General features: G+C 40.1%; 1 protein-coding gene across 2 annotated transcripts in view; it reads left to right on the top strand.

The window, feature by feature from the left end:
• The window catches only part of DNER (delta/notch like EGF repeat containing), a 213,232-nt gene that overhangs the window by 178,574 nt on the left and 16,673 nt on the right, over positions 1 to 17,985 (top strand). For both annotated transcript variants that reach the window (XM_061636867.1, XM_061636868.1), the window contains exons 9-11: positions 4,454 to 4,576; positions 6,275 to 6,388; positions 10,879 to 11,010. In XM_061636867.1, coding sequence (XP_061492851.1) covers positions 4,454 to 4,576; positions 6,275 to 6,388; positions 10,879 to 11,010 — 369 coding nt within the window. The remainder of the gene's footprint in view (positions 1 to 4,453; positions 4,577 to 6,274; positions 6,389 to 10,878; positions 11,011 to 17,985) is intronic.

Here is a 17,985-nt window from a genome sequence, read left to right as displayed (position 1 = left end):
TTCCTGTTCCACGTTGGTTCCAATCTCCGGGATCTCCTCTCTCACAGGGACCCCTATTCCAGTCTCCAGGGTCACCTCTCTCACAGGGACCCCTGTTCCAATCTCCGGGGTCTCCTCTCTCACAGGGACCCCTTCCAGGGTCACCTCTCTCACAGGGACCCTTATATCTTTAATCTCCTGCTTCATTTTACTCAATTCAATTTTCATTATCTCAATCTCATCCATTATTTTCTGAAACATAGTTATTTCCAGATTTTCAGCCACTTTCTTAATTGCCATTTTAAAAGAAAAATATAGGAAAACCACTTCTTATTTCAGCAACAATTGGGTTAATACTCCAAACTTGGTGACATCACAGTATAAACAGAGCAGACAGCCTTATCTCTCCAATAGTTAAGTAAACAAAATGCAGTTCCCAGGATCGAAACAATTAATGGCAATCGTCAAGAAACAGATTCGTCAAAATAAAATAGACCAAAAAGAGAGTAGTCTCAAAACAGTATAATATTTTTCAAAATAAAAATCTGGAATAGAAATCCCTCTTCTGTGTATATCTTTAGAATGCAAATCCAGGACAGCTTTTTGCAACAAAAACAGAGATAAGCTATTAATTAGTGCGTAGCAGAGAGAAGTTATGGCTCCCCAGTGAGATGTCAAAAACTGATCAATCTGGCAAATCTCTTTTAAACAGCAACAATTTAAGTCAAGTAAAAGAAAAATATAGAAAGAAGGGTGCTTGCCTGTTAGTGCGTTCTCTCTTAGAAGATAAGGTGAACGTTCGCTTTATCAGATAGAGCTTGCTGTTAAAAATCCGTCCCACCTTCGTCGGCTGGACCTCGTCCCATAAATTAATGAGATCTGGTCGTCCCAACAAAAATAGGCTTTGAGGTTAATCTCTTCGTTTCTCCCTACCCGGGAGAAGTTTAATCAGTCAAAAAAAAAAGAAAAAACTGACTGATATATCTGAATAAGCTTCTTTTGAGGCAGGAGCCCGTCTCAAAAGCAGGCACAGGCTAAGTCACCCTTCCCGGAAGTCGCTTTTACCCCTTTTTTAAAGCTTCAGTTCTGTGTGTTCAATTAATAAGTGAAGTGGGAAGCAGGAACAGCCCCACTGGCCCCTAGAGTGGTAAGCGGCGGTAACACAGCCGAAGCTCTGCTCACGGCCGGAGTTCGATTCCAATGGAAGGAGGAAGTCGAATCTCCGGTAAAAGGGGTCGAGGTCCACTCAGCCTTCCATCCATCTGTGGTCGAGTACCCGGCATACGCTGGGAGGTAAAGAAAGGCCGGGGAAGGAACTGGCAAAACCCATCCCATATACGGTCTGCCTAGTAAACGTCGCAAGACGTCACCCTAAGAGTCGGAAACGACTCGCACTATAAGTGTGGGGACACCTTTACCTTTATGAGAGATCACACACATTCAGCTGTTCATGTATAGGCTGTTCCATGTGATCATTAAACCCTCTGTGATCAGATTGCTACACTATACAGTTGTATATGCACCTAGCCTTTTACGTGCCTACCGTAGTGAAGGAGGTAGACATAGCCAGCGGATGCAATCCTGTTACCTTTTATCACACATGGTTAAAAGAGAGATCAGTCTCTCTTTGCATCCATCATTTTATGCATGCAAAGATTTATGTACCGACAGCCCCCCCCCCCCGGCAATACAGAGTTGTATATGTGTATGCACAGGAGGGACTGGAACATTTCCTATGTGTTTTAAAAACCTATTCTAAGCATGCATTTTAAAAACAACTAGTTTACAGAATATAAATACATTTATTTTTTTGTGAATTTAGACTTGACTTTAAGTCACATAGGAAAATAATTTCCTTTGCTTCATCTTATTCTTATAATTAGCAGTGTTGCAACTGACATTAGGAGATGTGAAATCTACTTTTTCTAGCTAGCAGGGTGAAAATTCTCTGTGTCCTTGACATTTAAGAAGTGTGGTAGGGGGAAGCCACCCTCTAGTGGAGAAAAAAGAATTTCCCCAGAAAACATGAGGACTTCAACTGGTTGCCCTATAGAGCAAGTTGATACTCATTTCCAAAACAAGTCATTTATTTAACATGTAAAGCAAGCAGAGTCTTTGCTCATAGCAATGGCAATTTGGGGGGAAGGGGAGCTTTTTTCAGCCATATACAATTAGGAGGTATATGTATATTGAGAGTTATATGAATTCATTTACAATAGCATTGTAACTGTAATTATTTTAATTCATAAGAATTTATGTTGTAATTATTTTATAAATAAGAATTCAAGGTAAGATTGCATATGGTAATTCTCTGGTTTCTGCTCTGTATCTTACTGAAGGTTGATCACAAAGCAATGACTGGTGATTTACTCAATGTATTTTATAGACATCATGGGTTAAATCCAGAGTTAGTCATATTCAGAGTAAACACACTGAAGTCAATTAGTCATGATGAATAACTTTTATTTCAATAAGGTTACTCTGAGTATGACTAACAGCAAAATCCTGTGTATGTCTACTCAAAAGTAAATACCACTTGGTTCAGTGCAGTTGCTCCCAGGTAGGCATATAGGTAGGCATATAGGATTGCAGCCAAAGTTTAGATCCAGTCCTTTGTGCCATTAAAAACCAAAAGCTGGGCACTTACTCATTATTTGACTAGAGTCCTAAAAAAATCACTTGAAGTCGATAGTATTTCTCACAAGTAATGTATTCAGTGTTTCAGGGCATGCTCACAGTTCACTGGAGCATTGATACATACAGTGAAAAGACGTGCTGCTATTTACTTTACATTTTTCATTAAATTAGATGGGCTGCCTCTTCCTGCTTCAGAGGAAATAAGAACAAGAGAGGGACAAGAGTATAAAAATGAAAACCATTTGTGGAAAAAATCTATTCTGCTTTCTGCTGCTGTTTCAGTAGCATCACTTCTAACTGAAATTAAATAAATGGGATTATATTCAATTTAAGAGTTTCAACCCATTGAAATTAATGAACGTAGGTTTAGCCATGTCTATTAACTTCAAAGGCTCTATTCTGAATGGGACTAGCATTGAATACCACCCTGTTTTTTATCCTGAACTCTCAATTAGCAGGAGAAGACCAGAAATAAAATAACAACAAGCAGTGACAAATACAGCAAAAACATAATTATAATAACTATTCACAAACAGTTTGGATATTGCTGTGTCATTGGGAGACACTTGTGCTCATGGGGAAGGAAGAGTTTGCTCATTTCCCCCAAGAGCTGCTCTGGGGGGTCCCCTGAACTTCTACAGCCAGTTTGGGGTGTGAGCATGAGACAGTGTGATTGGTGATACCTTCTGCTTGTACAGCGGGACCTTTTCATGCAAGCCATTGTTACTGAAGAAGAATAAAACAATAATACCAGATTTATTGCTTCTGATTGTTTTATATTTTGATCTCCACATTATCGAAAATTCCAGACAAAATTGTGTGACCTTTGAATCCAAGCCAAGATTTCCATGTGCCTTAATTAGTAAAGTCGGTCCTGATGTACAAGCCTGGGATGTTTTGAATGATGTAAATATATGAAAGGTGAAAGGCCTCTCTAATTTAATAACGGTTGTGGTGGTATGGAGCTGAAGCTGTCGTGTCTAATAACGAAATAATAGTCATAATTCACCAATCATAGCTACTGCATAATGTCTGTTTTGAATAAATAGGGCTTGCAAGGAGATTATACACTAGCTGATGCAATTAAATGAAGTAAATTCTTTATTTATTTACATACAAATCAGAATCAGATCTGTATACAACTGGAAATACAATAGAATAAATAATGCTTAATCAGCATTGTATTCTATGAAACGGTTACCTTTGTAATAATAAGTGAGCACAATGTAAACTCCACCAAACATTCACTGAACAAATTGGTTGCACTTTATTTTCCTGTGAAATGGCTTTTGTTTCTATTTTACCAGCTTGAATAAGCTGTGTCAGTCACAGTGTCTTCAGACTCCCATATCTTTATCCACTTCAAATAAGTGACAGCTGTACTTAATATTATGTAGTTCACTATTTGAGTTACACTTCAAAGTTGTATTGATGTGAGATCTGGTTTCATTATAAAGTGGTATTATATATCACTAAGATTTATGCTAGTTTTATCCTCGTAACACCGCCTAATAATTGTTATCTGCTGCAGTGCAAAAATGAATTCTGAAAATGTAGTCAGTTTGCTTCAGTACTTATAGTATGCACTTGACTTGTCCAGGTTCCTAATAAGGTTATTGGGATGCCTCCTTAGCAGACAAAAGTATTTCTGATTGTTCACATAAAATCAGTTTCTTATGCACATTCAGTGACAAAACAGCTTGAAAGTTGTATCTGTGCATTGTTGTTAATTTCAGCTAATAGTAATCTCTGTCCTATCCATAATTGTGAAGCTATTACCATTTCTTGAGAAACACTTTCATGACATGTTCTGTTTTATGTTGTTACATGATTTTAGGTTACCATGGACTCTATTGTGAGGAGGAATATAATGAGTGCCTTTCAGCCCCATGTCAGAATGGTGCTACTTGCAGAGACCTTGTCAATAGCTACAACTGTGTGTGTCTTGCTGAATATGAAGGTAAGGGATGTTTTGCTTTAATATAGTAAAGCCACCTAATAAATGTGATTGTCTGCATAATTTCAGTTGCATCAAACTTTAGAGAAGTATTCTAAAAATAAAATTATGAAGTTCATTTGTAGTGTGGGATATGGCAGGCTTAACATATTACTTTACTGACATCTCTAAACTGTGCAGCTGAATCTGACCTTTGGAGTTTTGTGAAATAGTATTTTTCCCCTTAGCGCTGTCATGGCACTAAGTCAAAATTAGCAATAGTTTTCCACTGCTTCGGGGAAGAAGCTTTTTCTCTCGGTTGTAGCCACTTCTCTACTCCCAAGTTGTAGCTGCTTGCTTAATACAAATCAGTGAAAGAGTAAAATTGGCTAAGCTGAAGAAGAAACAGTGCCTGATCTAGGCAAATTTACTCCAAATGGAGAGAGTTAATTAATTAGTTAAAGGTGCAGAAATAACAGGACATTCCATTTATGATGATGATGATGATGATGATTGATGATGATGATTTGTAACAGTACTCACTGGTACGGAGTATTGGCACCTCTTTTTGTGGGGGGGGCTGCCCATGGCAACCATTTTGTGCTGGCACCCACAGTGCTTTCATCAAAGTATGAGTACTGGCACCTCATTTTGTACCACAAAAGCACTAGGTATACATATAAGAGAGGTATGTACACATACATCCTTTACCCACTAAAAAGAAGAAAAACTTTGAAGAGGGGAGGTGTGTTACTCCGCATCAGTGATGTCACAGTCAGTATCCAATAGATGTCTGCAATGGTTGTAGATACATTTATTGAAGAACTGCTAATTGTGCTCATGGCAACATCAAAGTAAATATCAGTGTATTGTGGGCTGCTAATACCAGGTTCACGCATCCTACAATACAGGGGTTAGGCATGGAACAATTTAGGGAGATTGAGGTATTTGTACAGACAGCCACCATTTGACCTCCTAGACAGGCCTATGTGGGTGTGAACACCACACAGACCTAGGTTTTGCAATACAAGCAAGTTAAGTGATCTCATCCAGATTTAGTTCATGGATGGCTGGTGCTTTGTTTACCTTTCACTGAGCAGCAATCATGAAGAATTAGGGGATAGCTCAAAACAGTGGATGCAGGAGGGACAAGTCAAGATAAGCATTACTTGGCCCCAATTAAATTTCCCTATTTTAGTATATCTTATCTGCTAGTAATAGGATTAAACTTATAGGACTTGGCTGCCACTCCCATCTAATATTATAACCTTTAGATTTATCTTGGTTTTGGTCATAGCCTATTGCAGTCTAAGTGAGAGCCAAACAAGTATTCATAATTATCTTGGTGTCCCTAGGACAAAACTATATATGACCACCTTTTTCTGAAAATCATGAATCCGACTCCATGTGGCGCATATATACTATATATTTTGGTTGTCTGTTTGCTCTGTATTTGGACACCTCTTAAGAAATCAAATTTTTCATGATGGTTCCTGAGATCAAGGAGCAGGTTTTTGTCTGTGTTTGGATAGAATTGGACATCATTTTGAATCAAGATGGCAGACTAAACCTTTCAAACTGTACTGACTATATTTCTTAGAATTCCTGAGCAATGCTGGGTATGAGGCTGCTAGTATTGTATATAGTCTGATTCCACCCCCATTCCCCCAGCCTTAAGCATGTACAATGCTAACATCATCCATGATCACTTATTGTTCTCAGGAAGGCACTGTGAATTATACAAAGATCCTTGTGTTAATATCACCTGCCAGAATGGTGGTACTTGCGACAGTGAAGGGCTAAATGCTACATGTCTCTGTGCACCTGGATTTACAGGCAAGTTATTTGGAAAATACATAATATGCATGATTATCAATCAGAATGTACAATAGAAGACAAATGGTATTGAATTAATTTTCACCCCATTTCATACTATTCCACTGAAGGCCAGTTTTGATACCAAATATTTTATTCCATGTATTTAAAAATTTAGCAGTAATGATATTAATTGCAGTTCTGACAAATATAATACAAAGCAGAAGGTGCAGAGAAGGTATTCTATAAAACAAACCTGACTATCTTCATCTACATTTGTCTTTCTAGGCTTGCAGATTAAAGTAATAGATGCAACAACACTAAAAGGACTTATGCAAATCTTTTACTAAAATTAGTACTAAAATGTAACAAAGGTCTTTTGTTCACACAAGACAATTCAAAAGAGATATACCTCCAGATATTAAATATTGTGATTGTCATATCGAGAATGCAACTAGTTAGTTTTCTGGAGCAGGATAATGCATATCTGATGGTTGACATTGAAGCAGATGTCATTTCTGCTTGATGCAGAGGATTCTGGATAACCTATAATTTCCTTAAGGGCAGAGCACCTGCTGGATTGCGCTGTTCTCCCCAAGTTGCTTTGACATGGGCATCATTGGTCTCTGAGCAAAACTGCAAATCCAGGAAGTGTCCATCTTACCCCTTTAGGTCACAGATGGACCTTTTTTTTCTCCTATCAAGGGCTGCATTCCTCAGGGTTAGACTGTCAGGGGCTTTGTCCTGAACTGGTGGGCAGAGCAAGAGTCAATGCTGGGTGGAGCCAGAGACAAATGTTCTGATTTATCTACTCCAGAATAAAGACTAATTGGAATAAAACTAATCTAGGATGGAGGTTGCTGATTCATAGGGTCGCCATAAGTCGTAATCGACTTGAAGGCATATAAAAACAAGGATGAAAGCATCAATTTATATTTTATCGAATACAAAGTACCCCTTCCAGTTTGTTGTGAAATTACATGGAAAGAGGGGGGAAACATTTTTTTAAGCCAGGGAAAATATGGAGGAAATGAAAAAGGAAGACACCTGGTGGTATGGAATAGCAGGGCAGCTTCAGAAGATAATTTGTTGAGTCCACAGGTTGCCCACCAGTGTTTTAGGTAATAGAAAGATACTCTTGAGGCTGCTGGGACAACTATTGAATTTCTGAAGGAAGCTGCAATCAGCTTCTTAAACTTCCTTGGCCATGTTAGTGAAAAGGTAATAAATAACATCATAGAGGCTTCTCCAGACCCTGAGCAACTTGACCGTGAGGGTTCTGCCAAACTGAGGATGTTGGCTATTTCTGTTCTACAGTATGATGGAACACTTTCCAGTAGAAAGATGCATTAATGTCAGGACAAACATTAGCATGGGCCCTAGAGTATGACGAGCTCATAAGGCTACTGTAGCATTCACTTATCAAAAGCCCTGAAAGTAGTATCCAGAAACCCACTGCTGAAATGTGTATTCTGATGGATCATTAAACAGAATATTACATTTTTCAAACATCTTACAGGTTGGTGTTTTTTCTCTCTCCTTCAAGCTTCCTTTGAATAAACAAGCAGCAATGTATGATGATATATTATAGTTCTGTACTGTAGGAAGCTGAGAACAAGACATGTAGGATTTAAAATAAATACAGAAATCATGTGGAAGAGGGTGGAGGGAAGCATATTGCAATGTATTTGTTACCATTTTAAAACTACATATATATCACCAGTCACAACAGTTTGCTTCTTTTATCTCTACTGTAGGCAGAATCCCTTGGTTTCATTCAAGAAAATGTATAACACTGTTGCATAATCCAGAATAAATGCCTTCATGTGATTCTGTTATCAGTTCAATGAATTAGAATCATTCTGCACCCAGAGAACACATTTTCATGATCACTCAGTACAGACTGGGAAGTCTTAATATAATTTAACATTCCCATTTGTTCATACCGTCTTAAGTGTCAAAAGCATGTTAAAATAGAATGTTTCCTATACCTGTTTTCAGTGGAATAGCTCTTTTTAGCCATTTATGGGAATATTCTCATAATGCCATGTAAATTCGTTATTTTTACTTCGGGTTAATAGCCCTGTTCTAACATTTCTAACAATCACAGTAACAAATGAGGAGAAACAGGGCCCTTTCTGTAATGGTCCTAGAGAATTAGCTCCTTGGTTTCTCAAAGTCTTTTTGTTAGCTTTTTACAGAGATGATATGTCTTTCATTGCAGTCACAAAAAACAATTCTAGGTAAATACTTTGTTATGGGGTGGCCTGGAAGGCTCAAGCCTCAGGCCTTTTTCAGGAGGCCCCTGATCTCTTCCTCGTTCCCATTTAACATGTTTTTAAAATGCTTTTAGGTTATGGAGTGGGTGTGTGTACTACAAAATGCAGGGTTGGTGAGATCCCAGTCACCCACCATCTTAATTTCCCAGAGGCATTTATACACAGAAATTAATATATGCAAATTTGCATCATGCATCTGTACTGTAAGTCCTTTTGGCACCTTGCAATGTCCCTAATTGGGCAATTGAGAGGAATTGTCTTTTTGCCTACTGTTTTTATCGACTGTGTTTTATTTTTGCTTTTTATGCTAATTTTGCTACTTTTTATTTTATAAGTTTGCATGCTAGAGCTGCTCAACTCTAGTGGATTAGAATTGCCTAAAATAAAATGGACCATTTTCAAAGTTCTTCTTTTATTCATGGGGCAATCTTCTGAAGGATTAAAAGGCATCATTAAAGCTACTAAACACTAAACTTCAGTCAGATACGTATACTGAAGCTCAACAAATAAGAGATTTATAAACATACATCTGCAGTGAGGTATTCCTATATATACAAATTAGATCAGCTGTTTTATCTGCATGCTTTTACTTCTCTGGAACAAGGCAGCACTACTTAAAGGAAAACTTGCACCTAAAATGATTTAGGCAAAATGTTTTCCAACTGGTACCATTTCAACAAGTGTTTATTTAGTGGGCTTTCAGAGAGAGAGAGCGTGCACTAATTAATTTGGGTATTGCTATTGGACTTAGCTTTGACAGAAGAGCTGCTAATATTGGATAGAAGTGATTTGATACACTGGCTTTCAAAAGTAAAAGGTGTAGTTAAAAGGTGTAGTTAACTATAGCTTAGTAAGGTAAAATGGCTATTAAAACATAACTGATTTAATATCTTTCTGAAACAAGAAAACATTTGGAAAGCTGCAGAGAAAGCCAATGTATTAATTGAATGATGCTAAATATGGCAGATGAGCCTTATGTAATCTATACCTGGAAACTGAAGACATTTTATCCTCTTGGCTTTTTCTGTGATTCTTGTATTAATATTCTGAAGCTGGGATAGTCAACTCTGGGATTCTTGTGGGCCACTTTATTCTCCAGATAATGGTATGGGGGCCAGCAGTGTATTCTGTTACAGAAAGTGTAATGGAGCAACATGCATTCAGGCATGGCTGGGGCATTACATACAAAACCTATATAGAAATGTTTACACATTACATACAAAACCGAGTTAGAACTGTGGATCCTTTTTTGCACACCTTTTTGAAAATCTTTTCATTTCCTTACAAATGAACAAATGACTGGGCAAACATCCTTTAAAGGTCAGATAACTCATGCCCTCTTGTGAGTTCCCAATTAGGTCAGTCTTCCAGGGGCTTAAGGTGTGTCTGCAGTTAAAAATCCCACACTTCCCCCTCTTCTTCTTAATTTCTAATCCTAATGCACACCAGGGGTCTTCCCCCTTCTTTTATAACCATATTTTTATCCCTTATATATTAATTTTATTATTTATTATTAAAATTCTATCAGCCTTTCAAAAGGACAAATTTAGTTTATCAAATTGTGTTTTCATAAATGCAAAGGTAAACAATGGGTGCCCGCTAGTTTATACTTTGTCTGGTATAAGCTGGATCACCAGCTTTAAAGCTGCCTTGTTTGTTGGATATTTTTTTCTCTAAGATTTTATTCTGCAGTTGTGTAAGAGCATTTCTGAAATCCATTCCTGACAAATCCAGGTGTGTTCTAATCTTCAAGAAAACATCAATATCTTCAGCTTCAATTTACAGAGCCCCAGTGGCAAAGCAAGACATTTCTTTGATTCATGCTTGTTTTGAGCTGTGGTTAGAATGATCTAATTCTTTTATGTATGCCAGCCATTTCTTGCTGAAGTTTGATTGCTTTGCTATGCAGATATGCTGCCCTGTGTCAGTCTGTGTTTTGATTGCTGTTTAAACACTCTTCACTCCTTTGCAATCCTAGAGAGATCTTGTTCCATTGTTTTAATAACAAGTAACATGAAGTGAGCATGGTTGGAACTAAAATCTGCTTGCAGAAAAATATAAATTTTCCTTACAAGGAGCAAATTATTTGCTGTACTATAGGCAATATGACTGCTAAAATAAATCTTTTGGGAGTAAGATACACTGATTATTGGGTGTCTGCAGTTGAAAGGGATATATGTGGTTTTACTTCCACATCTGCAACACGTAACTGTGTTTCTTTCCGTTTTTAAGGTGAAGAGTGTGAGATCAATATAAATGACTGTGAGAGCAACCCCTGTCGTCATGGTGGAATGTGCATAGACCAACCCAATGGGTATACCTGCCATTGTCCACGTGGATGGGTTGGAGCAAATTGTGAAATACGTAAGTATTGGTGTATTTATTACCATCTGGGTTTATTGACGATTAACTAAGTCTAAGATGGCCATTGTCTCCATAAGGACATGCTTATTTTTTCTGTCTCAGTTCATTCGCTGGCCAAATAGGCTTTGCAAGTTTTTACAGAGAAGCCATAGCAGGACAGAAAAAAAGTGAACACACATGCACCATGGGGGCATCAAGAGCACTACCATATTATCCCTTTGTCTTACACACCCTATACACCAAGTCTGTATACACCCTAAGTTTCCTGAAGAGCCCTGTAGGCCTAGTGCTAAGAACTGCCCTATTTAATTCTATTGGTAGCCTGTGTAGTACAGTATCTGCTTTTCCGTTGTGGCTAGTAGCAGATGCTTTGAGGGAGGTGGGCAGGAAGTATAAGAATGAATTGATCTGCCCAGTGTGATTCTGACCTTCCAGGAACCACTGACTAGAAGCATATTGGAAATTTTGATTTTGTTCCCAGTTCACTTTATTTGCTTTGCTTTGCTTTGCTTTTGCTTTGCTTTGCTTTTGCTTTTGCTTTGCTTTTGCTTTTGCTTTGCTTTGCTTTGCTTTGCTTTTGCTTTTGCTTTTGCTTTTGCTTTTGCTTTGCTTTGCTTTGCTTTGCTTTTGCTTTTGCTTTGCTTTGCTTTGCTTTGCTTAAGGATAAGGCACCCTACCGTGTTTGATTATAGAAAGGAGTCTTTGTCTGTATCGTGCTCAGTGGCTATTAAGCTAAGAGCAGCACACATTCACCACTTCAACATGTTGATGTAATACAACAGGTGCTTGGCAAGGGTGCTTTGTCTTAGAAAGGCATGCTTCTTTTTAGAGATCTTTTTCATTATACAGTTTTGCCATGAAAAAGGGGGGTGCACATTTCATGGCCCAAGTGTTTCATGGCTCAGAACAGCATGCTCTCCTTCTATGGGATCAGCTTGACCCTCTTTTTGGTGTTTGTTCACACTTTATAACCGCTAAATAAAAGCAGCATTTGTGGGCTGTGAGCTAGCATACAAGGGGTTAAGATAGGGCTGATGCAGCTGCAGAGACAGCAGCGACTGTTTGGACCATTTTTTTTTAACAGTCTGTTTTTGATGGTTTGCTCAGTGGCCAGTGGCTGACAAAGAGATTTGGCTAAAATTCACAGAATAGGTTTTATACCAAAAAGAAAGGGAACAATGAACAGTCATTGTCTGCCTCATTTAAAGAAAGATGGTATGGCCGAACAAATAGCTAGATATTGGTTTATTTCCAAATTTGCCTTTGTGACTATACAATATTTAAGGGCTTGTGGAATTTGTTAAGCTTATAGGGAAGGAAAGCCACTAAAAACTGATTACACCTCATGTAAACTAGCCTTGTATGACAAATGTTTGAGATCTGTGTCATATCTTTTATGTCCCTGAGGTGAGTTATTTGGCATTATTGTGAAATGCTTCAGGGTTGCTATTGCTTTGAGCTTTTGGAGATGCTTAAGTAGATGAGCTGGAGGACGTTGAAAGGCGAAATTTGTTAGACTGCCCATTCATAGGTTTGAAAAATTCCTGTTTCTATTTGGACCACGCTCATAAAAAAAATTAACTAATGTTGCTTCCCTTCTCGTATGAAGTTATCAAAGGGAGGAGGGAGAGGAGATTGTTTTGTCAAGGACATTCAACCTGTTGCATCAAACTAGCAAGCTGCAGTAACCAGCAAGCTGCAAGCTGCAATTTCTCCTGTAAAGGCCAAGTTTTTTCTTTTTCGTTTGCCTTCACTTCGTGCATCCATTACGCTTTGTCAAGTCGCAAGCCATCCATGCCGAGACACAAGTCTGAGATGAGAGCTGTCGATTGCCCATCCCTTCCAGCAGTTGCAAGGTCTCCACCTGTTCTTCATCCAAGGGGGTCTGTGCAGTAAGCTAGAGAAACCTGTCTGCAGAGAGGCTTGACCTGTCTTTGATTGTGACTTGAAGAAACTTTTGGCTGCTTGACAACAAAATCAATCCCTGAGGCCAAGGACAAAGACCCTCAGGACCTGAGCCTAAGAATGGGGTCCCAAGAGCTCTAACATTCAGACAAACTGTTCTGATTTGAGACCGGAGAGCCAGTGGGCCTACCAAGAAGGCAAGGAAAGAGACCTGAATCTGCTGGAAGACAAAGAAATAAGGGCCAAAATAATGCAAAATGCAAAACTGGTTGTATGCCAAATCCTGACCAGTCCCTAAGGGCAAGGAAGTCCCTTAGGGTCTCAAATTTGTGTCACAACTTCTTGTTCTTTGAATCACCAGGAAAATTCAGAAGCAGTTAATGGGCTTTTCCTCGAGGGCCTAACAATCCTTCTGGTTTCCAAGCATGTGGAACAGAGGGTAGCCTGGGAGAGGGAAAGTTTCAAGATTGCGAAGATTTGGACTCTGGAAATATTATAATCCTTTGAACTTCTAAGAGTAAGATCTATATTGTTTGGTCTGGGTAAGGGTTAATGACCTGATGATCCAAGTGGGTGAGGGTATATAACCTGAAGCTCTCACTAAGAATCTGGGTTTTGCTGTGAAGTTATGGGTATGCCCTATGTTAACAAATTTGGCCTTAATCTAATAAAAACTACTCTCATGGGGGGGTGTTTGGGTTGTAGCAAGGCAGCATCCCTTCCAGCACAAACTGAGGGATGCTGGCCTGGTTGCAACACAAGGACCTCCGTTGCTTCCCACTCACAGTTATTTTCTCTTCTGTAGTGGGATCCACAACAATTTATAAAGATGGGACAGCCTCTTGATCTGACACAGGCACTCCCAGAAGGAATGAATGGCTGGACCTCAGCAGCCTCAGCTTTGGATCAGGCATCCGAAAATTTGCATCTCTTGATGTCCTATGCCTTACAACCTCTCCTTCAACATGACAAGGCCACCCAAACCGATCCAGGGAAGAAAATGGGGAGAAAGTCTAATCTCAAAGGAAATTATAGTAAATTGGCCTTCAAATTGGCTGTAGAAGCAGTACTCGAGAATGCAATGAGCCTGTCTGTAGCCTCATAGTGTTTTGGAGTACCCCCTACTATCATATTTTATGTGGTGATAGAGGCGTGTAAGGATGCAGAGCTGGAGGAGCTGCTCGAGACACAGCACAAAATGATGCTTACACGCTCCGACGGACTTGGAGAGACCCCATGTGGAGCCACAACGAGGATGCGCACCCGGGAGAGGCTGAGGTTGGACTTCTCCCACCACCACCACCACCTCCTCCTCTTGCTGCTGCTGCTGGCCGCCCAGTTAGCCAGTGCAGATGGAGATGCCAGCAAGGAAGATTCGGGGGGGGGCCCTCGGAGGCAGGTCCTCCTGGCCACAGGACCAGTCACTGGAGCTATGCAGAAAAGGCAGAGTGGGCCTCTGATTTTCCCTATTGTGGGGGTCACATGTGTTGACGTGTGTGTGTTGTTGCGTGAAACAGCATACATTACGTTGGAGTTAAGTTGAGCAAGAAACTTCTTCAGAGCATTAGATCATGTTAAGAGTCTTTATTAAGACATTACGGCCAAAGGCTTAAGAGTAAATACATGTAGAGTTTCTTCAGTCACCCCCCTTCTGGTACATCTCTCTCCAAAGGTAAACACAGAAGACAACTTCTCAGTTCAGAGGCAATACACAGAAGACTCAGCTTACACAGATAGCTGCTAGAACTTTTCCCAGTCTATCGCGATGGTTACCATAGCAACGGCCTTGGCTGTCCATTCCCAGACTGGGCAAAGACATAACTCCCCCTAGCTACAGTTTTTCAGACTTGATGGAAAACAAACTCAGTGACAGTGCGGTTCAATGGTAAACAATCCCCCCTTTTTCCCATCATGTCTGTAACTCATTACAACAATAACAACAATACATTTCTCCAATACATCTTGCAATACAGCTTACATTTCAGTACAGTTCAAAACATCTCTGTACATTTAGCTAACACTTTATTCAATCAAACTTTGGCTGAACACATGTCATATATAACGTGTCAGGATCCATTTCAACCAGTTTGTGCATTCCAGGACTGGTCACTAATCCCACAGTGAATCTTTCTGGCGGTTTGCCTATATTTGATCTTGTAGAACGTCTTAAAGGCACTAGAGCGTCTGCCCTTCCATCCCCCCCACTTGAGCTGGTACTTGGCACAGCCTGCGCAGGAGATTCCATTTCCTCAGCCTTGCGTTTCTTCGATCTACGTTTCCCACAAATGAGCTCATTTAACGCATCCCTGAGAGGAATATGTGTGCCCTCCACCTTTATGTCTGGATTTGGCTTAAATGTTTGTGATTGTGTGTCATCTGACCCTGTAAGAATGACTGTTTCCCTTTGATCCCAAGGTTTTTCTGAGACTTTAATGCTTCTGCTCAGAATTAACTGCTGTGTTTCTGGACACCAAACTCTGAAATATGCATTCTGAAATCCCAAAACAAAACCTTGCTGCGCCCTCGGTGCAAGCTTGCCCCTCCTTTTTCCCTGTGGAATGTGGATCCAGCATCTTGCCCCGAATTTTTGAATGTGTTGTATTTTCGGTTTTCTGCCAGTGATTTTCTCATAAGGAGACATTCCAAGAGCACTGTGTAATACCCTATTGTGAATGTAATTCGCATAAAGAATTGCTTCTGCCCAAAAAGAATTCCCTAAACTGCAATCCATCAGCATGGCTCTCATTGCTTCCTGAAGCACCCTGTTTTTTCTCTCTGCAGTTCCATTGGAAAACGGGCTGTATGGGGCAGTGAAATTCTGTTTTATTCCCTTACTTTCAAGGAAGTCACTCAATGTTTTACTCGTGAATTCCCCCCCCTGGTCCGAGCGTATAGCCCCCACTGTGGTGCCATGTTGAGTTTCGATTCTCTTAATGAACAGTTTCAGCTTTTGCTCTGCTTCACTTTTCTGCTTCAGCAAATAAAGATGAGTATATCTCGTAAAATCATCAACCAGTACCATAAAGAATCTCGCACCTCCTCGTGAAGCATTTATTGGCCCTGATAAATCAACATGAACTAGCTGGTAGGGAGCTGTTGTGGTTCTTTCAGCCTCCCGGTTTATTGGTGCAATAGTCATTTTAGCTTTATGACATGCATCACAATCCATTAACTGTCCACAATCTCTTAAACGCATGTCTTCACTGTACATTGGGGTTTTCTTAATCGTGTCAAAGTTTGCATGCCCCAGCCTTTGATGCCATTCATGGACGCAGCCCTGATGTACCTGTGCCTCAGCGTTTAACACAGCACACCCTGCTTGACTGCTCTTTATTACAAACTGTGAATCATTAAGGCTTCCCTGCAAACACACTTGATCTCCCCTCATTACATAACATTGGTCTTTGTGAAACAAGACTGAAAAATCACAACTCACCAGTTTTCTCACAGACAATATGTTATGATTCAGTTCTGGTACAAACAAACAATCTGACAGTATTCCCAACTTGTCAAATCTCACCAGACCTCGGGCTTCCACAATCTTTTGCGATAAGAACATAAGAACATAAGAAGAGCCTGCTGGATCAGGCCAGTGGCCCATCTAGTGCAGCATCCTGTTTTCACAGTGGCCAACCAGGTGCCTGGGGAAAGCCCGCAAGCAGGACCCGAGTGCAAGAACACTCTCCCCTCCTGAGGCTTCCGGCAACTGGTTTTCAGAAGCATGCTGCCTCTGACTAGGGTGGCACAGCACAGCCATCATGGCTAGTAGTCATTGATAGCCCTGTCCTCCATGAATTTGTCTAATCTTCTTTTAAAGCCATCCAAGCTGGTGGCCATTACTGCATCTTGTGGGAGCAAGTTCCATAGTTTAACTATGCGCTGAGTAAAGAAGTACTTCCTTTTGTCTGTCCTGAATCTTCGAACATTCAGCTTCTTTGAATGTCCACGAGTTCTAGTATTATGAGAGAGGGAGAAGAACTTTTCTCTATCCACTTTCTCAATGCCATGCATAATTTTATACACTTCTATCATGTCTCCTCTGACCCGCCTTTTCTCTAAACTAAAAAGCCCCAAATGCTGCAACCTTTCCTCGTAAGGGAGTCGCTCCATCCCCTTGATCATTCTGGTTGCCCTCTTCTGAACTTTTTCCAACTCTATAATATCCTTTTTGAGATGAGGCGACCAGAACTGTACACAGTATTCCAAATGCGGCCGCACCATAGATTTATACAACGGCATTATGATATCGGTTGTTTTATTTTCAATACCTTTCCTAATTATCGCTAGCATGGAATTTGCCTTTTTCACAGCTGCCGCACACTGGGTCGACATTTTCATCGTGCTGTCCACTACAACCCCGAGGTCTCTCTCCTGGTCGGTCACCGCCAGTTCAGACCCCATGAGCGTATATGTGAAATTAAGATTTTTTGCTCCAATATGCATAATTTTACACTTGTTTATATTGAATTGCATTTGCCATTTTTCCGCCCATTCACTCAGTTTGGAGAGGTCTTTTTGGAGCTCTTCGCAATCCCTTTTTGTTTTAACAACCCTGAACAATTTAGTGTCGTCAGCAAACTTGGCCACTTCACTGCTCACTCCTAATTCTAGGTCATTAATGAACAAGTTGAAAAGTACAGGTCCCAATACCGATCCTTGAGGGACTCCACTTTCTACAGCCCTCCATTGGGAGAACTGTCCGTTTATTCCTACTCTCTGCTTTCTGCTTCTTAACCAATTCCTTATCCACAAGAGGACCTCTCCTCTTATTCCATGACTGCTAAGCTTCCTCAGAAGCCTTTGGTGAGGTACCTTGTCAAACGCTTTTTGAAAGTCTAAGTACACTATGTCCACTGGATCACCTCTATCTATATGCTTGTTGACACTCTCAAAGAATTCTAATAGGTTACTGAGACAGGACTTTCCCTTGCAGAAGCTCTGCTTCAGCAAGGCTTGTTCTTCTATGTGCTTAGTTAATCTAGCTTTAATTATACTTTCTACCAGTTTTCCAGGGACAGAAGTTAAGCTAACTGGCCTGTAATTTCCGGGATCCCCTCTGGATCCCTTTTT

Source organism: Rhineura floridana, chromosome 7, assembly GCF_030035675.1.
Source record: "Rhineura floridana isolate rRhiFlo1 chromosome 7, rRhiFlo1.hap2, whole genome shotgun sequence".
NCBI classification, from domain to species: Eukaryota; Metazoa; Chordata; class Lepidosauria; order Squamata; family Rhineuridae; genus Rhineura; species Rhineura floridana.
This window is presented reverse-complemented; position numbering and strand designations above follow the sequence as displayed.